Consider the following 27,848-nt stretch of genomic DNA (forward strand, 5'->3'; position numbering starts at 1 on the left):
GCTGCCGCCGTTTCTCGTACACAAGGCGAATTTACTCCTTGGAAGCCGGAGCTTCGTCTGGAAATAGGGCAATTCGTTCGGTTCGAAGGATTTTCCCGGCAAACGATTCGCGACGGGAGAATTTCCGAGCCACCCGTTAGACCGTGATTGCCGGACTCGCGTTTAACCCCGACCTCCGGCCGAAATGAGAAAGGTCAATATGCCGCTCATTTGAAGAGGCTTAGCTCTGGTAATGCTCGACCGGTTTCGTTGCTGGCCATGTTTTTACTGGAAACCCTTGATGGATGCCCACGCCGGGCTGAAACCACTCCTTTGGTCGCTGATTCTCTTTATTCCCCGATTCCCTGAGTCGAGAAGCAATCAGACCGTTCGCCAGAATTTGGATAACGAGAATATGACGCTATATTTGCATCCGCTTATCTCATGCTCTGTTATCAGTGATCGTATCAGATAGAAAGCGACAATTCGGCGCCCTACGCGATCTCTTTCGTTTAACACGGTTGATGAATCTTCTTAGAGCCATATTTCTTCTATCAATTAATCCTAATGTTAGCCCATTCCGTGTATTATTTATCTCGTAATTCGTATTTCTCTCACATATACAGATTATGTTTACGTTAGTCTTATATTCTCAGGTTATTCATCTTCGTATTTAATTCTAGTCAAATACATTTCGCCGACCGAACGTATAAATAAACGATTAGAGAAGCAACAAGGTAGAGACAGGCAGAACGTTGTCTCCGTGGAACGTATTATCACTATTTATCTTATTTACGAGCGCACCTACCTAATCTTTGCGGCCATTAACGATTAATAAGACACATAACGAGAATGTACGAAAAACGAAGTAGGAGAATACGGCAAGCAGATTTACAAACGTAAATAACAGTATCCATACATTTTCAGCATACATCGTTCAATTACAGCGTAATACAGTGAAATTAACTTCAACTCGAATTAACGCGATACAGTGTATGTTAGAGCCAAGCCCTTAGCTTGCAATATCGTAACTGGCGATACAAATTACTATTTTTGATAAAACAAAGAAAATCCTCGCTTCTTACGATTTAGACGCGTCTGACTTTCGTTTGGAAGGGCAAATTTAATTTTTTTTAGTAGAAAACGTTGCTACAATTTAGAAGACGATCTACGGACAGAACGCAGTTACAGTGATTGCTCTTATTGGGCTGATTTTTAGCTGCAAGATGACAGCGTTGTCAGTTCAACGTGCCTTCGTGGAATGTAATATCGAGCGCCGTTGAAACATTTGAAATCGTCGTACGCGAGAATCGAGCGAATCCATTCTCGCAAAGAGGCAATTCGACCGAATATTATTTGCAAACGGAATATCCAAAGATCGCGACTTCCTGTTTGTCGTTCATAAAGCTGCCTTTGAGGAATACGCCAGATAGAAACGGCGAATGATATCGAGAATTCCGTGGGACGTGTCTCTACGAGGCTGTCTCGTTTCGAATCGAGAAAGGATTGGTCGGAGCTTCTACCGCCTAGAGTGCTGCAAGTCTCCGAAAATTATACGTAAGTGTCTTCCTTGCTTGCTTCGAGGCTGCCTGTTCAATGTCCTATCGCAGAAGACGCAATCTGCTCAAAGTGGAATCTCGCGAACAGGCTGGAACAACGAGCCTTGAAACGCCGCTGGGCCAGAATAATCGAGCGCTGTATAAAGATTAACGAGGCCCCGCTGGTGTATAAAAATACGATTTTTTTAACCGAAACACCAAGAAGAAAGAGAAAAATGGGAAACTATGTGCCACGAAGCGCAACGAGTTTGAAAATTTTCGACGCGGATCCACACGGTTTGTACAGAGATAGAATTTTCATGTTCGGAGGCGTGTAGAGCGATAGCGAGAGCGAAATCTCTTCGCCTAGAACGATTCGATAGCGTGGCAGATAGAAGGTCGTTTCGAAGGAAAATCGTCGAACGTGGAACGAGACGAGACGAAAGAAAAAATCTCCTTCGAAGATAAATCCGCCGTTGGAAAGCGGCGTTAACGAAGATAACGAGAGTTGGACGGATGGAAAACGTTCGTCTCGAAAGATCCGTTCGCACGGCTGTTTGGTTATCAACCGCGTTGATTTTGCACAACGCAGATGGTAGGCGTGAAGATACAATTTGCTTTTGAAAAGCGCGTATGTCCGTGATCGAATCGATTCGTTTTCATTTGCAAAATAGAAAGCGCGAATTACCCGTTCATGGCGATAATGAAAATTAAGTTGTTCGTAACTGAAAGGAAAATGGGGCTGATGAGCCGTGCGATCGAGCCATTAATAGTCGAGGACTCGCTTTTACTTCTAAATAACTACATGACTCGCAGAGTTATAGAACATCCGGTCACGTGTTCGAAACTCAGTCGAACCTCGTCTAACAAAGGTATTCGCCGGCCTGAAGATAATAAAATATTCTTTCGTCCATGGAGAAAATCACTCGCAGCGAGCCAGCGTCGTTAAATCGCCTGCAAAGGATGCCGAAATGAGCAAATTCAGCGAAATTTCTGTACACTTGAAACACAATGCGGCCGACGAGATAGCTCGGAGGTGTTCCTTTCCGAGCGTACAGGATAATAACAGGGCAGTCGCATCGCGTGTCCCTTCGAATCGCACTTGTTCGAGCTTCACGCGCGAAAAACGCGGCACGCTCGGAGGCATGCCAGCTCCTTCGCAGGGAATTCTTTTCCCTGGATCAGTGACCGCGGTTCTGTCTATTTACGAGCCGACGGTGCCGTTGAAACGCGGGAAAAATTTGTGGCTTTCGAAGCGAAAATCCCTCGCTCGCAGCTGCACCGGGGGTGTTTGATATTTATTCACCCTCCTGCTACCTTATCGCGCGATTTATTGCCCACTGCAGCCTCCATTCCGATCTTTTTTCTTCCTCGATAGCGGTTCCAGCGAATAAGTAGACCGCTGTAAATTAGATGTTTTTCAAAAAGAGGCAAGACAAACGTTCGTTTTATATCAATACGGAGGCAGGATCTCGGAGATTCGACGATCAAGTCGATCGTGATAGAGTTTGAAGGAGAGTAAGCAGGACTAAGAACGGGCGGCGGATAACTTTCGTGGTTATCAAAGTGCAAAGTAATCGAATTCGGATTAACGGAGGGTATCGTCGGGACAGCGGCATCGAGAAAATTGAATTGTCGGTTAACGAGCGGAGAAGTTTCCTCGATTTTCCGTTCGCCGGTGATCCTTTGCATTAAAGATTACTCCTAACTTGAACTAGAGAGGAAAGGAGAAGCCTCGATCCGCCATTTTCACCAAGGACTAAGCTAATAAAGGGGAGGAACACGAGGTGGAACGACGAGCAACGCCTCGATCGTACGACGACGTCGATCAATTTCACTGCTAATAACCGGCTTCTCTGGCGTTAATGATGTCACGATGAACGTGTGGCGAAACAAAAGCCCACGTAACCTCCAGCCTTTCCTTATTTAACAACGATTCTCGATGAATTTGACCATCGGGAGTGAAGCTTATCGATATTATATTTCAGCGTTAGATGAACACGAACGTTTCGCTTGGATCAACATTCTCTGTAGAGAAATCGGATGATGTTCAATGATGCGATAAAGGAGCACGATAAAAGAGGACTTTAATAAGGATTATAAATCGTACAGCTGCGCCTGTGCGGGAGGTTCGAAATCGGTCGTTTCGGGAATTAATGCTCGTAGCAACCTACGTAATAGATATTAATACGCTGGCAGATGATGAACAGAGAATTAGAGAAGATATTGATTTCGACTAAACAGCGTTAAAAGGAACTCGCGCTGTTGGATATAATCTGGGTTAGTCCGACGTCGCGCTCCACTTTCGCTTCAATTCGCTCGATCCATCGACGAACTTTTATTCGACTGACCGGCGAATCGTCCGTTAAGGAGAACGCATCGAGAGAAATTGAAATTCGAATGGAACGGTACGCGTGCAGTCTGATTCTGTAGAATTGGGAGAAGTTTAATTGCGACATTGTGGCTTCGCTACTTGAACGAACGAAACGGAACAAAGGCGTAACTGCGACGGAGACTTCGTACAGATGGTAAATGGAATTTTAGTTATCCGGCTGATTTTCGTTGTTCGAATTATCTTGCGCGATATTTTAAAAAAAGAAGAGATCTCCACGTTGAATCATTTTCTTGCTTATTCGGTCATAATTGTACGGATTTACGGGCAAACAGAAATCGCGAGTCGAAGAGCTCGCGAGATCCGTCACTGGGAAATGCAGCGAACGCGATACGCGAGAATCAGCGACAGACACGTTCAGCTCCTTTTCGTTGACGTACGAAGGTTACCGGGAGTCCTTGTCGCTGTGGAATTCGAAGGGCCAGGTCGACCTTGGGATTCTACTTGGTATCGGCGGCCGGTCCTTTCCAGATGGTACACGAGGTCAAGCAAAAAGAACCGCGAACGCTCCTCCAGTCCGGACCTACCACTCTTCGTCTCGCTTTTTCTTTTCTCCGCCACGTTACGCCTCTCCTCGGACACCGGCCCCCTTCCGTTTTTCCATTTGTTTCTGCTACCCGCGAAATCGCGTAATCCTCCCGGTTTCTCCTCCTCTCGTTCGTCTTTCTCTTCGTCCTCGTCTTCCTCCACGGGTTCTTCTTCCTCTCTTTCTACCTCCTCTTCGTTGCACTCTGACTCGCCGTTGCGAAATGGCAGCCTGACATTTAGACCGTTCGGCCTGCCGTGACATCCAACGAGATTTTATTGTGCAACCTCGAGTATCGTTGCCTTTAATCGAGATGAATTTCGAACCAAAGGCGGTACGTTAAATTTGGCGAATCTGGTATCAGCGTCATTTGTATTTATAGAGGCGAGAAATCTTGCAAGCTGTGGTTAAAGAATAAAGTGCCTCGTAATCAATGGATTTCTATCTCAGTCACTGGTTTCTAAATCGGCCCTTGACTTTCTGATTACGAGATACCATTGCGGAGGAACATTTACAAACGAACAACTAAATTTTAAGTTAATTCGATGTTTTCCACAATTGTCCGAGGAAAATCCCAGTATAGAGAAGAAAATGCAGGACTAGTTTCACCTTCTCTGCTGCAGATATTTGTAACCGCTTTTCCTCATGTACTCTTAATCCTGTTTCAGTTACCAGTGGGCGGGGGTGGTGCTGTGCTGGTGCTCAGCGAGCTTGAAAGCATGGCAGCCAGGCAACAGCGGGAAATTGCCCAGCAAAGGCGCCTCCTGGAGCAGAGAGAGGCCCGTCTAGCCGTGCTTCGAGGCGCACAGGTGAGAGAGAACCACTTCTTCCAACCTAAATACGGAAATCGTTCTGGAAATTGCTCGACAAAGCTCCAGTAATATTCCCTCGGTCTTGGCCGGCTCCCGATGCGTTCACCTTCCGCTCGTCGATGAGCCCGGCTTCCGGTTGCGACTCAACCTCACCGCTCAAACACACCGCCGTCTTTTCGTTTTCGTCTCTGTATCCTCCTATCTTCGGCATTTTTCTACGCGCGATTGAATTCAAATATAAAATTCGTAAAAGACAAAACAGATGGGAGACGATAGTCTGGAAGATTCGTGAAATTTTATCGACTAAAATTACGATGGATTCGTCCTTAGCGTCTCGACTACGGTTCGTTCGGAAAACAAAGCATCCTCCAGACAAAAAAAAAAAAAGAAAAGAAACAAAAAGGATCACAAAAGGATCACTTGGTCATTTCGAAAGTTTATGAGGTTTTCAAAACCGAAAACTCCTAGGAAGATACAAAAATATCGAACGAACATGGCCAAACAAGATCTCGATTCTATAGAAATACATTACCTTTGAGTTTTGCTAGAATTTGGCTGCGAACTTTTCGAAAAACCTATTACTTAGAAATATTTATAAAATGACAAAATAAATACGTTCTTTAGATATAGAGAATAGAGTGGTAATTTTCTCGGTTATGTCCGACGTTAACCAATTACCTTAAAGGTAGTCGCGGAAGTACTGCCGAGTCGGATCCAAAGTAACTAACTAAAAGAACACCGTGTTCAACGTCACTGTTCTTCCCGTTCGGCAGGATTCGATGTTTAGCTGTTTACAGCTGGCGAACGACGATAAAACGGATCGTAAAGAACCTTCGTTTCCCGTGATATAAAATCTTGGAATGATCCTGCGACTTTCATCGGCTGCTGCTAGTCCCCGCTGGTCTCGCGACGACCAGGGACTCTTCGGTGGACCAGCCAAGCATCCGCGTCATGAATAATTCAAAGTAATAATAGGCTGGCAAACAATTTATGCCTATTATCGACGAAATAACTGTCCATTCTGTTCGGCCTCGTCATCTCGAAGACGATCGAGCCGTCTGCAGCTCGTTGCCCACCAGCGTCGAGCGGTTTCCTCGCGATTCCGCGCGATTCATGCGCCACTCGCCACCGGAAGATCTATCACGCGCACCGTAATAAAGCATAATCACCGCGCCAAGCACCAGGGAGCTTCGTAATTCTCGATTAGGAGGTAAACGCGTTTTGTCCTCGGCCGTCCACCTCTCACGGCTATTGTAACCGCTCTCGCGTGGAATCTCGCTGCGATGCTGCGCGCTTTACGACGCTCAGGTGGATTTCGTGGATGAGAAACGTGCAACGTGCTCGCGTTATGATTGAACTTAATGTTTATCGAAGCTAATGCGACGATAATGAAGATACGACAGACTACGCGTGCGTCGTAGCGATAGAAATTCAACGCGACGCGAATAGACAGATTTGCGGGCACAGGACGCTGCGTTTTGAATATTTTTGGACACCGTATTGCCACGTGCATTGGTTCCTAATATAGTATAGCTACTTTCTAGAGGTTTTAGAGGTCGCCAAAGCCGAAAATGCGGGCCATTTTTTCATGGAAATAAGTCGCAAAAAATTTTGGTCAACCTGTTGATACGCGACGTTGATACGTGGATTTTGAGGATACTTTTTATGTAATTTGATACTCTTGAATTACCATATAGCTTGCTCTTTACGCATTCGAATCGCGAGTAATGGATTAGGTTTGGGTTATTTTTTATATTCCAGTTTTACTCGGGTTTCAATGGTTAAGACTCTCGTCCATCGAATATTTATAAGAGCGAATTTTCAGAACCGTTCATTTTCGTGAGAAAGGAAGTTCGTTTTAGACTTCAGCGACCTAAAATACCCCGGAAAAGACGTATTCGGATCAAAAATTGTGCATTCTGTATACTATACTTTATCCTGAGTAAGTGACGTGCTGACATCATCTGTTACATCACCAATGACGCATAGAACGACGCGCGTGCAATTTGTGCGTGCAGAAGATGCCTGCTGCGACAGAACGCGTCATCGGAAGTCACGGCACCTCCGCACACCATGACAAGGATTTTCATACCGTTGCTGGATTCCTCGCTGACGTCGTCAGGCATTACGCCAGTATATTCTTCTGCGATGGCCACCGTATTTTTCCTTCCCTTTCATCTAGTTAATTCAAGGTATCGTAACGGTTCGTACGCGTCACGAGAGTCGCTATTCAAGTAGCTCGAAGGGAATAATTTCTGGGGCTGAAAAATACCGAAGAACACCTGCTCTGGTCGAGTAAATAATTAGCAGGTTTCTATCGTTCGAAATGCGCGATAGCGAGCAAAGGGCAACCAGCAATTACATCCATCCAGCATTGTCAGTCTCCTCGAAAATGCCTAGCTAAACAGCCGGTTGTCCTCTCGCGAGATTCGATGGTAATTCGCGTGAAAGAAATCCGAAGGCCAGGTGTTCCTCCGGGAACGCCAGCGATTCGTCGTTGATGAATTCGCGATCGTGCGAGAGTCTTTCGCGTGGATCGAAATCGGACGCGGTTGATTCGAGAACGAAGAAGACAAGATGGAGTAGAAGTTAGTAGATGTACCTACCGTTAGTGTGGCATTGATAGCCATGGCCTTGACCCTGTGTACGAAGAATCCGACTACAGACGTTTAAAGCGAAGAAACGCGAGAGATCGATAGAGCTCGGCGATTATGTCGCGAAATGACGCGTCATGTAACGAAGACGTTACTCGGTTTCTATACTACGATTCCTCGATTCGTTTTCATCGCAGCACAATTGCGAATCACGCTGTGTAGAATAAACTGCGTTCTCCTTTTGTCGTTATTATTCGTCGGCAACTATCGATAGTTTACAACTACAACGGACACGCGATAATTTTAAATACAATAGAACAAGGTCTGTCAACGTTGGTCGATGGAACAATGGCGCGAAATAGCGGTATCGAAGAGGCCGCTATAGGGATGATGGAGGCGTTCAAATCACCGATTGAACTCGATCCGCTTAGCGCGCGATTTTAATCAAGCCGCGTCCTCTCGACTCCCTTGCAGCCTCTCGCGAGTTGGTTAAGCGCGTAGCACGCTGAATTCTTCGTCGAGGGCGACGGTTCCTTGTCTCGTGTGCTTAGCACTCGACGGCCGTGTAACGAGCTCCTTCTTCTACGATATTAACGAGATTAAGAGCCTCTACTGCGCTCCGCATCCACTTCGTGTCGTTAGCTGGCGTCGGTCTAATCTTCCAACCGTTACTCTCAACAACGAGCCCTGACACTTTGTTAGATCGCGTGCAAAAGTCTTGAAAAATATCAAAGCTAGAGAGAAGACTAGCAGGATGGCACAGCAGCAAGGGGATTCCGCTCGCTCCGCTGATTGAAGTATACAATTACGATTAACGATGCGACTATCTCAGCCAATAACACGCTGTTGCCAAAAACACGTATTACAAGGCAAATCTACGTTTTTATGAACGCAACTAAAAATTGAATCATCGCTTGGATACCAAATATTTAATATTACGTATTTAAATTACTGTACCTTGAACGTTCTATTTATATGCATGACGTTTCGTAAGAGGATTCGCTTCAGCAATGGCCAGGAGACACAAAAGTAACGTAAAGAATTCATACGAACGTGTGACCTATCTGATCTTCTTTCCAAGTTATGACCACTTCTGTGTTATCATAATCCGCGACAGCTTATCTTCATAGAAAGTGCTCGAAGTGACCACCCTCGGTTTGTATGCTTTCAGTCGTCGCGTCAAAGAATCTGGCAATCTCTCCAAAATTCCAGGTGGATGTCGAATAATACAGACCGAGGATAACCATTTCGAGCACGTTCTACGAGGCTAAGCTATCGCGGATTTTCGTAAGGCAAAAGTAGCTATAACTTTGAAATACGGCCAAATAGGACACCTGTTCATACGAAGTCTTTTCATTATTTTCGTATACTCTGTTCGCTCCTGATGCGGGCCCCACGTGTTATGAAACATCCTGTATTTTCGAATACTACGCGCATTCTGTCCATTTTTGTCAAATCTTCCATAAGCAGTTGAAAGCCCGCAGTCTAGCAACTGATCGGACCAGCGTTCCTTTCAACTCTGCACAGTACCAAAGAAGCACGGCGGAAGTTGGCAGCTCTTTCAACGATTTCTTGTCTCCCATTTCTCCCGTTTCCACCCTCTGATACAAAGAGCTCATCAGTCATCCCGATAAAATCGAGCCGAAAAATCCCACGATACACATGGAGCCTCGTGTCACTAGCAACGCGCCAGCTTCACGAACGATTCGAAGTAATACCGGGTAGACGGCGACAGGACTCAGCCAGGATTTTCTAGGACTTGAAAGCCTTAATCCTCGGCGTGATGGCTCTATTCCTGGGACGAGACGAGACGAGCTCGATACCAAAGATAGTGTGGGTCGCGGATCCCTCCATCCGGTATCGCTTTAACATTGACGGGCGAGCTGCTTTTGCTCGTAAGCTCGGGGACTTTTTAACGGTTGACAATACGCGCCATAGAACGTTCTAGTACTAGCAAGCATCCAGGCGAATCTTACTTTCTACGCGAAAAGGTTGACGGTAATTTTAGTGGGACGATTCTCTGGTGGATTACCGGACTCTGGTCCGACCGCGTCTGCTAAATTCCACGTGGATTTTAGAGGCGATTTCCGTAGAAGACTCGGTGTCCGTTTTCTCTGGACGATCGTAACGTAGAAGGAGGGTGATCGTTTCATCGGTGGAGGGTCCGAATTCGTCGCTGGTTAAGCTCGTCGGAGGCAGCTCGTTTCGGCGGATTTGGTCGTTTCGCGAGCGATATTAATAAAAAAGGCAAGGTAAAGAGAGCTGCTGGCAGCGAAGCGTAATGCCATAGAGAAGACAACGGGGCTCTCTCTGTTATTCGGTAACCGCATGAAATATTCTACGACCTCTGCGTCCGTCTCTGTCCCATTCGTTAGTCAGTATTCACTTTGGATCCGCTCTGTTATTCCGCTGCATTCAGCGCCGTATTCAACGAACGGTGTTTACTGTTTCAGGAGCCAGCACAGCAGGACAAACTCGCCAGATTGAGGCACAGGCTGGACCAACAACAAAGCAAGCTGAATCGGCTGCGATTGCTCAGATCGCAGACCGACCAGTCACGTGCCAACAACGCCACGTTGAGTAAGTTTATTAACAAGTCTCTTTCTATCTTTTATTCCATCCAGTTCGATATATTTCATCTTTGTTTTGGGTGTCGTATGTTAACACATAGGAACTCCCTGATGGAGCCACTACTATCCTCTATTCACTCCGAGTACCGTACATTCGTTAGAAGCTATTCGCGAATCCCTATAAAAGATCCCTATAAAGCAGAGAATCCCCGTAAAATGTCCGATGATAAACTTGTTTAATCCAATTCGCCGGGATTATCGACGTGCAGAGCGGCAGCGGCATACTGCGTTGGAGAGTGAAAGTTTGGTCCGGACGCAACAAATCGAGGAAATAAAGAAGAACTTCTCCAGCCATTTTGGTACCGAGGATATCGTTCGAATCCGGCACGATCTCGAGCGAAGAAGGAACGAGCTTCGTTATCGTTTCGTTCGTGTTGGCGAGAGACGAACGCAGCAGGAAGGCGAATTCCTGTAATTTCCAAGGGGATCGAACGTCTCGTAAAAGGATATCGAACGAGCCAGCACGAAGGAATATCGGATTCAATAAAGATTTCGCGGACAAAATGGTCCCCATTCGAGGCAAATGGCTTTTCTCGGCCGTCTCACTCCCATTTTCGGGCTGGGATGATACATACGCCGTATTTACGGCCACGATCTACCACGGCCCCGTTTTGGTCTTTCCGTGGAAAGCAAGCCTGCAGGATTTGCGACGAGATCCTTGGCCAAGGATCGTGCAACATCGTAGCTGTCTTTTCCATCGTCGAAGGCTAAAACGATTCGTGAGATAGAAAGTGACAACATCGTCGATCCTAGGTTCTTGCCCGATACAAAGATCTCTCGAGCTGGAGAAGGATCGATATGGTACGATCAATCGTCGTGTTTGATTCGAAATCGCTTGCACGTCCTAAGTTGCCGAACACTCACGCTCCAACTACGAAAGTTCTCTACTGAGATAATTCGGTATTCACGCGCCTGTTCCCCGTTAAGCAAGACGCTTCCTATTCTTAAACCCAATTCCCTTTCGGACGAGGAATTCCAATTGGTCTCGTTATGAACGACACCTCTTCGGTTCGAGGCTTTCCAAACATCATCTAACTTGGTTGGAGAGGAGTTCGACTTACCAATGAGCGAAGCATCACGCGACCCTATTCGGAAGAACCTCCACTCGTTACCACCATCCATTTCCAGCAGCTCCTGCCGAGTGGTACGCCGCACGTGATTCGACGTCTGTCTGTTACCGATTCAACCACTGCTGCATCATCGTCCTCGTTGTCTTATCCGCTGCGTTCGCGGATTTTCTCTACTGGAAGTCTATACGTCTTTCTCCAACAAGTTTCCCGCAAATTCTCCTCAAGTCACTTCGCGACTGAAAGGCGGTAGACCGAGATCAGCCCGGTGAAAAGTGCAATCGGTCGAGAATAAGGTTCGGAACGAGGACAGAACCCGAATGGAACGATCCGATCGCGTTACCAGCGGAAATTCGTGTAATCCACTTCCTATAGAACGTGAAACTTGGTCCTCGTTCGCTGATAGATTCTCGTTTCCGCGGCTGGGGGCTCGTACAAATGCAAATAGTGGGAATTCATCGTCGGAACATCTTGGATAACCGTTCGAAGCATAAACTGCGTCGTACTTGCGATGAGTTTCCGGCGCGACGTCTGGAACAGTGGTACGGATTCGAAACTTTGTATCATCCTGACCCAATATGGTGCGGCGGCCGCAAACGTTAGTATCTACGCTTTATCCGAATAATAATATCCGAGAAACGTTTATAGAGCGCGTTGCTTCCGTGTTTTGCGCCTGATTCTTGCGTGAAAATTCAATATAAGAAAGACGATAATTTTCCGAAGGAACTTTTATTTATTTTTTTTTTTTTTTTTGTGTCTTAAAAATCGGACAGACGAAACATTCTCTTCTCGTTAGAAACACACTCTACATCTCGTTAAATTAATTTCAACGTATCATTCGACGAATCTCCGTGGCAAAAAGAGCTTTAAATTCGCCATACTTGCAAATACGTTGCATTCTAGATGCAAAACAGAGGGTTGTACGACACTCGGAATCAAAGACAGTCTCTTTTAAATATACCCTCGACTCGAAAGCCTGGCGAAGATTCAGCCAGAACGAAATAGACGCGACCGTAATCCTCGTAATCCCGGCGTTCTACGCGCGATGCGGTTTATTTAAAAAATCCTGCGAATTAAACGGTCGACTCCATAGTAGCTGACGGGGCGGGCTTTAATTAAAGAGGGCTTTCCGGCCTCTCTCGTACGTTTCACGGACGGAATTAGGGTGGCTCGAGTGAATTTGTCCCGGCAAAAGTCACGACCGCTCTTCCTCACGTCGGATGAATCATTCTCAGATACGTATCGTTGGCCTCGCGATCGTTTATTTCGCGTCTGTATTTACTGTATTTACGTTGAAATGTCTGCCGAATCGTTGCGAGGATCGTCCAGGATTTCATTTCCTGGCTATCGGTGTCGATGCCACCGGGGAAAGATCCAATTCTCGACGTTACAGCAGGTGAATCGCTTCGTAGGGCGAGAAGTAGGGTTCCAACTACGTCTGATATGACAGAAGTTTCACGACGTCGACGAGTTTACTTCGTTCGAAGATAAACCTTTTTGAGTCGCGCTGTCTCCCCCGACAAAGAGTCTGTTCCTTCCGAAGAGACGATTCTTTTGGTCGCTCCGAAGGTAAGGGACGTTTGACGAGCCCTGAAATTGAGTTTGCCGATATTTCAGTCGTAGCAGGGTGGAGCGACTCTTTTTTCTTCTTTTCACGGAGACAAACGTCGTCGAGCAGAATCGAATATCGCTTTGTTTTTTATCGAAGACGATATTTACTACTGGAATCGAAGTTGCTCCCATTTTTTCTTTACGTCGAGGGGATTCCTTCGATATAGAAACAGCGTATCGAACCAGTGATCTTTTCTCTTTTAAGGAAGCGCAGATTTCAAACGCATCGAATACCAGTTACAGGGTGTACCGTACGCGCAAAAATGAGTCGAAAACGTGGAATAACGTTTTTTTGTCCGAGGCTTCGTTTTCGAGAAAATCCAGTTCGAAGATTTGTCAAGTACATTCGAATTTGACTAAATTATCCGCTAGATATGGACAAATAATCGGTAGAAGGCTATTCTAGAAGCGAAAATAAGGTGAAAAATGTGGAAGAAAATCTTTCTGTTTAAGCCTTCGCTTTTACGAAAATAAGGTTCGAAGATATTTAATTAAGAATCGACTCAATACACGCGTATGACAAAGTTTTCCTTTCCTTTTTCTCGGAAGTGAAACGTCACGCGAAAACAGATCAATTTTCAATTAATTTTCGCATGTAGGATAACCTCCTACGGACTATTATTTACTCGTACCAAGCCGATAATTAGCCAAATTCAAGTATACTCGATAGATTTTCAAAGTTGATTCTCTCTGAAACCAAGCACGGCACAACAAAATTTTATTCCACGTTCTCGACTTATTTCAGCACGTGGAATCACCACCTAGTCGATTGATCACGTTATCTGGAACACTCTGTATATCTCCGCGTGAGAATTCGATTTGGAAATTGAAGAATGGTCGTTGGACCGAGCAGCAGGAGACACTGTTTAGATAATCAGCTAAGATAACCGTGCGGCATCGAAAACCGGAACCATCTATCCTCTTCTCGCGAAACAGCGAAAAGTTTGGAGTTAGCGCCGCGGGAATTTCAGCGGGAATAAATCTCCCACGGAGTTTCCGTCGTAGTGAAATCCGGTCCGCTAGCTGACAGACGTGGAGGCGTAATCGGGCAGACTCGTATTTTCCGTCTAATAGTTTCCACTTCGCCGCGTAATGGCCCAACTTTTTGACAGACCATGAATTCTAATTTCGACCGTCTCTATCGGAAAACGTCGCCTCCCCCCGCCTGTCTCAACTTGAAAAGACGCGCTTATCTCCTACTCATCTTCCTCGAAGAGGAAACGTAGCTATCTGGAAGATTGTTAACAAGGTAACTCGTCGACCGGAGTAATAGGAGACAGACTAACTGGCTGGATCGAGGATGCAGAACGGTTAAATCGATATTCAATCGGATAATGGAAGCCCTAGAGGCTTCTGAAAAACGGAGATTGTCCCATGATCCGTTTCTCGAGACTCGCCACGGTTAACATTCTGAATGTCGATAATGGCGTGACTGATGCTAATGGCTTAATCTCGAAAGCAAAGAAGATTATTCCAAGTCGTTCGTCGTAACGCGTGAAACGCAAACGCGGTTGTTATTCAAATAGATTATAATACACGGTGTAACGTGGATTAACGCGTCCGAGGTACAAGGTGTTAATGCGTTCGCGGAACAGCAGTTTGGAAGGTAAAACACCTAGCCGTGATTACGAGTTACGCTTGGCCTTTCTTCGAAATACGCTTGGAAATAGGAAATTACAGTTTGGAATGTCGAGATCGTAAAACTGAAATTCGACCGCGAAATCTGAAGCGAATAAAGCGAATCTTTCTGGCCATTTCAACGAGTGGAAATTTATCAAAGCGTAGGTTTCCCAGCAATGACAGGTTCGCCACGTTCTAAACGTAAAAGTCACGCCAGCCTTCTATGAATTTCAAACGATCTCGTTTCCCGTCGACGGAGCATGTACAGCGATCTTTTCCACATCGCGAACCTTCCTTCCACGAAATACATCCGAAATAGATTATTTCGGACAGATCAACGGAAAAGTCGAGTCGATAATTTAGAATCTCGTGGGTGAAAGGTTAGCAGAGAAAATTAAAGACGGGCTGCGACGTAGGTGGATCCTCTTGATAACGGACGGTAATTTCGTACATCGTCCACGGTCTAATTTTACCATATCTCGAGGCGTTTCTTCTTCCACGCAGATATTTCCCGAGATTTTTGCTCGACGAAATGGAGGAAGTCGAGGGAGATGGTCACAGAGGGCGTGGAATAACTTGGTCCGACTTTTCCTCATTTGTGTACATAATGTGTTTTAATCCCTGCCGGACGATAAAAGTGGGGAAACGTAATATAATTTTTCTCTTATCTATGGTCGATGTTTAAAAAAGAGAGTAAGATACAATTAGAAAGCGCGTTATTCGAAAAGTAAGGCAGAGATACGGGGAAAAAGTGCGAAAGTAGGAAGAAGTCTAAAATACCAGAAATACGAAAGTCCCTCCTTCATTAGTTTAAGAAGCGTAAATTAATTTTCCTCGAATGGCCACGAGTAAACTTAGGTTGAATAAACTTAAGCCGATTTCCATGTTTCTAAAACGGCGAACTCTGATACACTTCGGCACAATTTTAAACACTCCTGTGTTTCTTGGCAGAGAATTTCGGGACTGTCTAAGACTCTAAACCTCGTGATAGATAGAGATCCTGCTTAAATTTCGCCCTCGGGATATCTCGATATAATTTCGTCGTTTTGCGACGAAACTCCAATGAAATTTTCAATGCGAAAAATCGCCTGATTTCCTTTGATGTAATAAAAATCGCGCACCGAGATCCTTTCACGGATTCGACGCTTTTTCCCTCTCGAGTTCCGCCATTATCTCTGATGCCGAACAGACGGAATCCAATCGTACAACTTTGGCCGATCGATTCGAAGGTAAAGTTGCCTGTCGAGGAATCACGAGATCAGGAATGGAAACGGTTGCTGAAAATAGCAGAACTTTTTTTTTCGACGATGCACAGAGACGAAGTCTTTCGTCATCCTCCTCGTCGTTTCTTGCACTCGCGAGCTCGATACTTTGCATTTACCAGGTTCCTCGTATTCTTCGTATTCCTCGGCAAGTCGTTCCGCGAGAATAGACTGATGCGCGCCCGACGAAAGGGAAAAACTCTCAAGTATCGACTCGAGCTACCTTAAATTATTAATCGAGAACGGAAGCTGCAGAAAGGAGGATTCACAAGCCTTGATCCAATTGAAAGCCAACACGGATAGAAATTCTCGCGCGAGTGCCGAGAATATCATCGTTCATGCTTATGTACGACGAAGCAGGAATCACAGTTAAAGGAACATAAATTGCAATATAAATCGAAATCTCGTATCAAATTTCTCCTACACAAACCTGTTAGATCGTCGCAAATATTCTTTTAATTTTATCGCTCATTAAGTCATTATATTAGGTCATCCCATAAGTTCGTGCCGACTTTTGTATATACGTTTCATGTGTCGATTTATGAACATACGGCGATAAGGGACCAATGCACTTGAGCTTAGCTGACGGAGAACAGGCTGGAGCAGATTTTCGTGGGTGTAAGATCGTAATATAGTGAACACAGTGACTTCTAACAGTAAAAAATCACGAGTGAAATGCGTATCCATTTTCGACATCTCATGTTTTATGAATTTCGGAAAGGAAGTTGTGTAACAATTGCCACGAAAAATATATGTGCTGTTTACGGAGAAAATGCGCTTTCATCTCGCACCCATAGGAAGTGGTTCCAACGTTTTAGAGCTGGGAATTTCTGTTTAGAAGACGAGGAACGCTCCGGGCGTCGTCCTCAGGCAGACGAAGATAAAATTCGGGATCTTGTTGAAAAATCACGAAGTTTGACAGTTTAAGAGATGCCAAATGTTCTGAAAATACCTAAGACAGCGATTCATAGGTGTTTAAAAAAAATAACATATATAACCGCTCGAAAACAACAGGACGCCGACAGGTCGAGCCAACACCAGAAGGTTACGAGTCTGTCTATCTCGCTAGCGGTCGAATATCTACCTAAGACAGCGATTCATAGGTGTTTAAAAAAAATAACATATATAACCGCTCGAAAAACGGCACGAACTTATGGGATGACCTAATACATACGATCCACTCTCGTCTATATCATTTTTCCAAAACTGCTGTGATTCCTCTAAAAATATTGTATCGTTATTGTTCAGGATTTTCATCTCATTCGTTAAATCAAAGTCTTAGTTGCAATTCTTAGTGCGCAAACAATTTTTTAATGGAAGCAACAGATAGCTATTTCTCGGCAATTTTTAACGTCGAGAGATCTCCGAAGAGATGGAAGAGGCTGATATGTGAAAATGGATCGTATATAATTCAGTGATATTATACAGGGCATGAAATATTATACACTAGCAATGTCTAGCAATGAAACGAAAAGAACTTTCGGTACAACCCACTGTAAACTCTCGTACTGTAAAGTACGATACAATTGAAGAAGTTTTTAAATTGACCGGCAAACTTTCGCCTAGTGTCTATCGCAAATATGACGAGCTCGAATTCAAAGCGTACCGCAACGGAAATATCAGAGAATCGGGCAGCTGTTTTAAAACGGTTTCGTGGTTTGAAAAGTGAAGCGACTCGTGGAAGCGTACCGTTTGTTCTCGGATTCGCGGCAGAAAGGAAGAAAGAGAAAAAAAGTAACGATGGAAGGAAAAAAAAGAAGAGTTTACGCTCTAACGTTCGTTTAATTAACAACGCGAGCAGTACTGCTTTTAATTGCGCGTCTAACGAGCGAATTCTGTATTTTTAGTTTCACCAAGCGGGATGAAAGTGGGAAGAAAATCTGTCGATCGATCAGCTAATGCGCACTTCTTGCCAATTAACGATTACACGCGTTCATTTTACAATCATCGACCGTCTTATCGTGTCTTCTCACTTGGATTCATAATCAATGGGTCATCGTCCTTTTCGCTTATCTTGGAAGGATTTTAGCCTGGTGGAGAGAAGCTTGCGAGACGCTGTCAAAACACTGGATGTTGATAACCAGAAACTGTATGCATGTACATGTATCCATGTAACGTGTAATCGCGAACAGTCGCAAATTATTAAATCGGCTCGACGATCTTCTTCAGCCGAGAACATGTCTGGTGTTGCGGCAGTTTTGCTCCCGTTGGTTGCCTGAACGATAGTCAAATCAGGAATAGCACTTCCCCTTTTGATTTGAATCTATTCTTCAAAACATGGAAGAAAATGGTTATCTCCACGAAGAATCCACGAAATTCACTTTCAAGGATCCATGTACGTATTGATTAAGATTCGAATTAAAGCAACACAGTGAACAGAAGTACCATCGAACGTTCACAGGGTCCACACAGAACGCACGACACTGACTGCAGCAACAGGGAACAGAACATCTTGAACGAAGAAACAGTGCGTGAAAGGATAAGGAAAGAAATGAACGGCTATAACGATACAATGAATAGCGATAGACTTTTGTTTAATCTACAAGCGATTTTCAAAACGTGCTCGCGTCTAACGAGCGGAAGACAATCCGCGAGACAGCTGCGGTCATTGAGGTTTCATTTATGCAAGGAATCAACTGGCTCTGACAGTAAGCCACGAGAAAATAACAAGACAAAACGAAAATTATAATATCAATGATTTGCGAAATGTGTTAACGTGCTGCAGCACGTATAGAGTAGCTACCCTCGCTGGCAACCACATTTTCGAGTCTCCTCCGTCTACATTTCACGAACTGGGTTAACGCAACCGTGACCCTCTTCCGATCGCGAAATCTCGTTTCGACGGAGCACAAATATGATCGAGCGAACATTGTTCGCTTTCCAGCGGAGAACAAATAAGAGGAGCGACGAACGTGATCCCCCATTCCGTTTCCTCCTCATCTATCTTCTGCATAGGGTTGTTCGTCTCCTTTGCACGAGATGCGTGGATCGTTTTAGAACGAGTGCTCCGGAAGACTGTGCCTGAAGTACTTGGATCGCGAGTTCTCATCTCTATTTTCTCTAGAAACGGGGCTAATTTCTGGGCTCTTCTTGTTCCATGAAATTGTTAACACATTGCCGTGAATTTGACCCGAAGGGAATTTCCCGTATGATCCAAATGGTTCAAATTGCTTCTGATAAAAAATACCGATGGCGGTGTTTCTCTTTGAGTGTTCCCCGTGCGCTGCTTTTAAACTTTGAGCGTGAGTTTATGTTTGCTATACTCTCGAAAGTTTCGTATAAACTCCACTCGTGCAACACGCTAGCTATTCCAAATGTGATTACTTATATACGTGTAGGCGGTGAGTCCTAACCTTGTTTCACGTTTCATTCTTCGAACACTGTCCGGAGTTCATAAAATAAGTTACAACTTGAAAAAACGACAGAACGAGTTTTTTTTTCGAGTGTCAGAGTTTTTAAGAACGCTCGATCTCGCTACTCTCTTAAACGTCTCTTCGTGTTTCCAGCGATCCTTTATCCTTCGCGTTCCATTTTGGTTCTCGTGCAATGCTCCGTAGGCTCTGCCGGTCGGGAAATCTCGTTTCCATGGGAAATAGAGAGGCTGGAAGTAGCTTCGCGATAGCAAATTTTCTAAACCTTTCTAAAAACGTGTCGCCACGAAGATAAATAAAGATCATTGACCCATGTACAAATTCATTGCATTTCGATTTCTCTTTCACTCGAGAAATTTCGTTCTCGTGGAAAATGAAGTCTGGAAGCAGCTGTGCGACGAAAAAGACCTCTAAGAAACGCGTTGCCGCGAAGAGAATCGAAAACCATAGACCAACGTACGTACAAATTGCTTGGATCATCGACGAGATCGGATGCAATGCTCGTTCGCGATAGCAAGAAATCATCCTCGCCCTCTCTACGAGCCGACAGTCGAAAAGTTTCGTCGACGAAAGAAAGTAAAACAACGACTTGCCGCGACGAGCATCGGTAACCATCGGCTTTGCAGCTTTTGAGCACTTTGAAATCTCGCTGGCCTGCCTGTCGACAGGGAGAACGCAGCGGAAAGTTTTCCAGCGAGCCGAAGGACGCTTTAGAAGCGCCAGGCTTCCACCTGGAGATTTGGTATTCAAGATGGAACGCTAGTCGAAGCTCCCTTGGTCGAAGTTTCGCAACGTCCCGTCAAGTCCTGCGAAGAATAAGAGAACCGATTTCTCGGTCCGATTTTTCGAAGGCGTCGCTTTTATTCGGGTCTTACTATCAACGTAAAAAGGGGAAGAGCGTCTCGGGACGCCTTTGACTCCGTCGAAACGCAAAAACGGGATCGCTTATCTTCCCGAGCTCAATTTTGAATCGATTTCTCTCGTGGGCTCGCAAAAAATCCCTCTAGGGAGTCCGATATGTTATGAACTGGCACTTCTTCCTGGTTAAACTTTTCACATAAAGAAGTTCCTACGATACAAGTTCGCGTAAGTCTTATCCAATTACGTCTTTTTCTTAAAAACTATTGCTCGATCTTTAATGGGTCACTGATTAATCTAATTAGTCACTGATTACGCGTCTATCGAAATTAACTTTTCGCTTATTCATATATCGATCCTTAGTATGCGTTGGTCGTAATTAATACCTAAACTACGAAATAAGTTCAAGGACAAAGGAAATTAATTTTTCCGTGTTCCTTAAAGAAGATATGCAGGACTGGAAGTCTAAAAAAAATAGAGTTTATCTAACACTTTTTTTCACTTACAGGTATTTGATAAAAGATTAAGACTTTCTAACTCTGTGTTTTTATTTCTTTTATTAAATAAAATTACAAAATAGCGGAGTGGTACAACATTGTCTTACTTCATATTCAGCGGAACCTTGTTTGCTTGCAGCCAGTGGCAGACGTGGCTGGAATGTAAAAAGTAAAACATTTTTATGCGAACGTAAACAAAAATAGATCATAATGTAACGTTTGATGACTTTTTTAGTGTCTTAATCCGCTGAGTTTCTACGAACGTTTAAAGTTGTTTTTCTTTACCGGAGAATAATATTTTGTCTCTCACAAGCCCCCACTTTTCGAAATTATGGAAAAATCGTGTGCTACATCGAAGGTAATCTATTTTCGTTTTTAAGTTCGCGTACAAAATGTTTACCTTTTACGCTGGATATGGAGTCAGATAATGTGGCAACCACTCTGCCATTTTGCAATTCTATGTAATACAAAAAACATAAACACAGACTTAATACATCGCTTGAAGTGTCCTATAAAAACCTTCGACGTTTACCAAATATTTGCAAGCAAAAAGAAAAGAGATGTTAAATTAAAATAGCATACCCCCTTAAGCTAAGTCTCGATCGACAGACAATCGCCCGCAAACACGTGTCACAGCCAATCAACGTCCATCTCTCGTGGAAAATCCGCAGAAAAACAGATGCCTATTTGACTGCGACATTTGTTTGCGAATAATCCTCTGTCACTACAGACATTTAGCCTCGGTAAGAATCTTCAAATTTCGTTGCTCGGGAGTTACTCCAAAGTCAACGGAAAATCAAAGGCAAAGAGTAACGGCGGCATTCGCGCAAGATACTCGAAAGATGGACGACAGGAAAATTGCCAGGGTACTTCGATAAATTTGAATCAGGACACGGCGCTTGGCGTATCGGAGGCACGCGGTGCTCGCGTATCAGAAATCCATTCGGTCGGCGTAGACACGGAAAACACGGTGTATCCGCGGCACGGATGCCGAGAGGCGTATCGAATCTCGAAGCCGCGCGACAGCCGGGAACACGAGCGAGAGTTCGCCAGCCGGCACATATAGCCAGAATTCGATAATGGAATTCTAGGTCATCGGACAATAGCGCCACGCGACGATACATCATCCCCTCGCTCTCACCCTCTCTCTATACTAGAGAGATTATGTAGCAGAAGCTTCGAGCGATTGGCCCACGGTCTCGCGAGTTAATTTTAGACGAACTTCATCCGCGAATACCGCAGCTCGTAATTTTAACGAATCGACCAACGATACCGGCGATCGAACAAGTTTGGAAAAAACGCTTGGATAATTATTCGGCATCTTATCGATTTTTGACGACCGTGAAATACGTTGTCGAGGTCGTCGTTCTAAACAGAGTTTTCCCTATGGATATTACCGCCATTCGGCTTTGGTTTTCGAAACATTCGCGCACAAAGGACCCTCCATGCAGCGTATTCTTTCTATTCTTGTATCGCTTTTTCAGCTCGCAGATACCATACGTTTTATCTTTACGTCTCTATGACTGTAACCATAGCCGAAAGCGTTTGGTGTTGCGATATTTTTCACCGATAACAGTTCCTTCGCAAGAGTTGGCGTGGGATCGCGAATCGGGAAAATTGAAGACGCGTTTTGGAAGATTCGAGGAAGTTTCATAAAACGAGAGCTCTGTAACTCTGCGGAAGTTTCTAGGGTTTTCTTTGCCTCTGTTTCCCCTTCGATTCAAAAGGTACTTCGAGAAGCTTCAGCATAATGGTGGAAAATTTGGATACCAATTAGAGATAAACATCAACTTTTCTCGTTAAAATAATTCAACAGCTTCGTCGAAGCAAGCTGTACGTCTAACTATTGTGTTCTGATTTACTAAAGCTGGTCGAATTTTCGCAAAGGAAAAATAGCGGAATTAAGCCAATAAACCCTTGCGTCCAACTTCGAGACAGCCCGCGTATAAATAACAGAATGCTGGCCATTTCGTGGTAGCCTGCACGACGCGAAATCATTGGAGAGGGAAAACGGGTGAGTCTAACAATAAGAACAAGGGTGGATCTTCGTGGCCGATTTATTGTTTTATTTCGACTATATTCCTCTTCGATGCAACGAACTCTGACAATCAAATCCAGCGTGAAAAGCAATCGAGTCATAAAGCATCCTCGACGATTCTAACCCGTACTCTCGTTTAAAAAACAACGAATCGATTCTCGAGTACGCTGGATTCAAATTAAAACGAATCTACGGGATAATGAAAATGAGAAATTTCTAAAAATCCATCGTTTCCATGTCGATTATTAAAAGCTTATATCGCTCCACGTGTAAGATACGATATGGTTGTTCGACTTATCGTCGTGTTCGTAGTAAATTAACGGAGAGAAGTTTCGAAATTTCCGAGAAACTCCAGAGTGCTGGAAACGGCCGTTTCCGGTGAAAACTCGAACGGAAATCCTCGTTCGCTGCTGATAGACGTGGGAAGTCGTCGCGAATTTGCATGAACCCGGCGACTCTCTGGAGAATCGAAGAAGTGTAATAGCCGTCGGAGAAGCGGTGGCCAATTTTCGATAGTGCAATCGAACTTGCAATTGCCGGAAGGTCCGGTGTTCTCCGAACGTGTTCGAGGCGTGATACCCTATGTGCGTCGCGACCTCGCGAAATCGATAATCACCGCCAACGTGCGGCCACAGTGACAACGTATCATCAAACTCGAAGCAATTAATAGTCTCCTAGTACAGCCGGCACGAAGTACCAGTTAATTATCAGAAGAATTTGACGATCGACTGTTATCACGAACAGAGATACCGTTGCGGATAAATATCTCTCATTATCGTATAAAGAAATTAATACGATCGAAAAGATTATGCAACACGTAATTTGAATTGGCCAACGAAAATTCAGCTCACATTCCATCGAGATTAAATTGCTTTTCGGAACGTGCTAAATGAAATTTCCGAACAATTAATATTCTTAATAATATTCTTCTACACTTTCGAACACGAAACTCAGCTTCTAAAGTGTCCTTCATTCTCTTCCACTAAATACGATCTAAACTCTTGAATCTTTAAGGAAGAAAAGCGAAGCAAGAGAGTTGCTAAATTTTCCGAGATCCATCGAGGCAATAGATTCTCAACTGAGGATTTTAAATCGTCAACGTACCTCTCAACGAACGACGAAAGTGGCCTTTTTTCACGTTCATAGCGAGCATCCTCTTAGAATGGTATGAAAGATGCAAACGAAACTCGAGAGAGATTGGTACGTAAACCAGGCCAGAGAAATAATCATTAACCAGCTGGTTTAATGTTTCTAACGTCAGGATCGCGGAGAATGTGGAAATTTCTGGCAAAAATCGGCAAACGTTGTCGGAGAGGAACTCGCGCGATACAGCGGCCTGCGTTTAATTAAATGGCATCCTTTTAATTGGTGCATACAATTAAACGACGAGAATTCATCGATGCGAACGCGGCACACTGTTGTTGTTGTTGTATCGTTTATCGAACGAATATCTCTTCGCGTCGCTGCTAACGACCGTTGCATCTTTAATCGTGCAACAGTATCAATTGAACACGTTTTACGCAACCTGATCCAATTAATCAGACCGTTTCGCAGTTCGCATTCGTTTATCGTGTAAAAACGAAGCAGCTCTCGATCGTTTCTTTCATCCCTTCCGTTTGTCGCTGGATTTCGAGAGATTTTCAGCAAACTAGCTATAACTGAATCGGCGAGCAGACTCGCGGAATACGGAACGTTTGAAACTCAGAAGCATACGCAGGAGACCAAAGTCTGAGAATGTTCAGCGTCGAATTAGAGTGCTCGTGTTGTTAAGAGTAAAGTTCGCTACTAGTCTAAGCATTCTCCGCTTTTATAAAGCTGCTGCGCATCTAGTTAGCACGTATTTTACAATTCTCGAGATAGCAACGCGACCGAAAACGACAAATTGCTACGTCTCTCTGTACCTACGCTTCGAAGAGTGAATTTTCCACAATGAAAATTTTGGTTCGCCCGCTAACTCTCGCCACATAATTTCCAAATTAGGCATACACGACGGCGCGGCGTACGGTTCGACTCAGCTCGCAGTAATTTCGAAAAGGGACGAGCTTTCGCCACGGCATGTCTGTCTCGCGGTTCACGAGCGTTGCCGAGAGGCAATAAGCTGAATGCAGAAGAAAAGGAAAAAGAAGGACAAGAGAAAGAAGACGAAGAAGGAAGGGGGAATGGAAATGAAAAGTCTAATAAGGCGTGGCTGAGACCGATCGTTCCTCTGTGGAGCAGCGCGACAAAAGGTCCCTTCTCCTACATTCTTCGCCTCCATTTTTCCATCCTCATCGTTTCCCGGGCTGTTTTTGCTCGCCGCTTTCCACCCGCGGGAAATGACGGCAAGGCGGTCAAAGGCCTACGAACCAGTTCTCTGGTTTTTGCGAATCCGGGTCTCCTTGAAATTAAACGCCACGTTGCTTTAATACATACGGCGAGAGGTTCATGAAGACTTCTGGCTAAAGATTTCGGTTGCGAATAAAATTGCGAAATTGTAATCGCTTGCAAAAGTATTCCTAGTGTGTAACCGATATTAAATGTTAATTCGTGAATTTACTTTCTGACCGATATTCAGTGCCGATTACAAAGATCGTCGATCGGTCGCTGTAACCAAAAAATCGTACGGAGGATTTTGAAGAATTATTTGAACCTCTGAGGTCCTGAAATATTTGGAACCGCGTTCTCGACGAAAAGACGACCTTCCTGAGCGTTTTATTTCTTACCCACGACTTACGTCCGTCCTTCGTATATGAATTCTCCGGAGGTTTTCTAATTAAGCGGAGCTACGGCTGCCAGCGGACCTGAAAAGCTTAAAATTCTCGTCCTCGGTACATCCAACGAAGAGATTCGCAATAAACGTCAGCGCGCTGCAAAGAAATGAAACACCAGAGACAAATAAAAGAATGGAGACCAGTCGAATCATGATCGCCGCGCGGTATTCCACGCGAGGCGCTCTTCTTCGCTGGATATATATCGAGGACACGAGACGAAGAATCGTCCTTTCCGCAGGACAACCGTTCGGTCGTCCAGGATACGCGTGGTTTACGAGCTTTCGAGGCAATTCTTCTGCGGTGGTATCGAAACGAGACAGTGGAACGCGGACGACTGGTTCCAACGCGATGTATTCCAGCGAATCGAGCTGGAAAACGCGAGACAGCCGCGTTGCAACTCGAAAGAACGATCGTTCGGAAAATCGAAAGGGTGGTGGGACGCTTCGATCTGGTCGATTTGCTGGAGAAAGAAATTCCTGGACAGTCGAAATACTTTTGACAAATTTAACAATCGAAGACAATCGAATAATTTCTTTTTACGATTGTATATTTTCTGTTGTTTATTTGTTTGTTCGTTTGTTCGTTTATTTATTTATTCATCGACGTGGAAACCCTTTAAAAAGAAGAAGATTATACATCTATGAAATGCAAAATTGTATAATGATATAAAATAACGGAGAGAGATGGGAACAAACAAAAGTCATAGCGAATTACGAGCTCGTAAATGTTTAAACGAGTGGGGCAACTGATAAAAGAGATCAAAGGATGCATGAACGTTTCATGATTAATTTGCTGAGAATCAAATTGTGGAATAAATAGCTTGTTGAAAATGAATTCTAATTGGATTAAATTTCGTTTATTCTTACGAGAGAAAGGCGCGCTTGTAGAAATCATTCTTGAAAGGATCGTACGTGTAAGTAGCAGTACACGCGTAATGTTAAGAAATGCTAATAGAATTTTCCAGAACGAGCTTTCGTTTTCGAGAGATATGTTTTTTAATACCCGTCGTTCTTTTGTATAGAACTTGCTAAAATCGAAACGAAAGTCATGCGTTAGGCCATTCAAATCCTACGAGATATTCCGCGAACCTTTCAGTAGAAAACCGTACAGCCCTTCGTGTTTCCCTTTCAAATTCGATAACGGAAGCTTCGAGTTCTCCTGCAGCTCAAAAAATCCTCATCCATCGGCGATAATTCGATGTACGAACTCGCGCGAGGCAAAGACCCGTGCGACGAGAAAGCTACCTCGACTGGCGAATAACGTTGGAAAGTTGGAAAAAGTGTCAATTAAAGGAATGATTTACGAGAGACACGGCAGGGATTCGCGTTACGAGTCGACGTGCTACGATCGGGCAATTAGTCGTTGAATTGTTTCGCCGTTCTCGTTCCGAGAACGAATCGATAGTCATCGAATTGGAAAAACGGGGACGGAAGATCTTGGAACGATCGTCATTTTCGCGGTCAGCGAGGAAAGCGTTCGTTTCTTTATCCACAGATGCGAATTCCTCTGCTTGGAAGGTACACGACTTTCTCGTCTTGGGAGAAAGGAGAAGATTATTTGTTATTTCAGCTCGGATACGTTTCTTGTTTTCGATAACTTCTACTTTAAAGTGCGGTGAGCAACGGAGAGAAGAAGATAACGTCGTTAGACGGAGATTAAAGCTACGAAGAAAGGTGTCGCGAACGAATCAGGGAACGGATCAAAGGAGCGAGGAAATAATTAAACGAAAGTTTCATCCTCGCAAACTATTGCTTTGTCGGGTCAAACGACCGACTCGTTTCACCTCCTCTTACAGACTCCTGCTTCATCTTTGTAGGGATATCGAATCAGTTTCCGGTTCATACTCGAAGCCGTGCAACTCTAAAGAAGAGACTCGAGAAGTTATATATCGACTTGGAACGATACTATTCCATTCTCGAGAACGATATTCTTTAAGAACGAGTTTTCTCGATTAAAAAAAAAAAGAAGAAAAGTATTCCTTTTACGATATAAATCTTCCACCTTGATTTCTCTGCACAATTTCTTAAACAAAATGTAACAGTTCGTAAATAAAATATTGCTTTCCGTTGTAACGTTCTTCTTGGTTTGATGTTCACAGCCTCGGACCTGGACTGCATAAGGGCGCTGTTTAACGAGAAGGAGAAAGAGCTCTCTCTGGCGGTGGCGAAGGTCGAGGAGCTGACGCGACAGCTGGAGGAGCTGCGGGGTCGACAGAACGCAGCCGGGACCGGAAACGGAGGTGGAGGTGCCGGAGGCGTCGGTGGCGGAGGCGTTGGCGGCGGCGGTGGTGGACACTTGTCGAC

The 27,848-nt window shown here is 44.5% G+C and overlaps 1 protein-coding gene across 7 annotated transcripts in view; it reads left to right on the top strand.

Moving 5' to 3' along the window:
* The window catches only part of LOC100743731 (putative uncharacterized protein DDB_G0271606), a 111,867-nt gene that overhangs the window by 76,942 nt on the left and 7,077 nt on the right, over window positions 1–27,848 (top strand). For all 7 annotated transcript variants that reach the window (XM_012394552.2, XM_024372681.2, XM_012394548.3 and 4 more), the window contains 3 exons: window positions 5,104–5,244; window positions 10,295–10,421; window positions 27,644–27,834. In XM_012394552.2, the coding sequence (XP_012249975.1) occupies window positions 5,104–5,244; window positions 10,295–10,421; window positions 27,644–27,834 (459 nt within the window). The remainder of the gene's footprint in view (window positions 1–5,103; window positions 5,245–10,294; window positions 10,422–27,643; window positions 27,835–27,848) is intronic.

The sequence above is a fragment of the Bombus impatiens genome, unplaced genomic scaffold, assembly GCF_000188095.3.
Source record: "Bombus impatiens unplaced genomic scaffold, BIMP_2.2 scf_0091, whole genome shotgun sequence".
Taxonomy (NCBI): domain Eukaryota; kingdom Metazoa; phylum Arthropoda; class Insecta; order Hymenoptera; family Apidae; genus Bombus; species Bombus impatiens.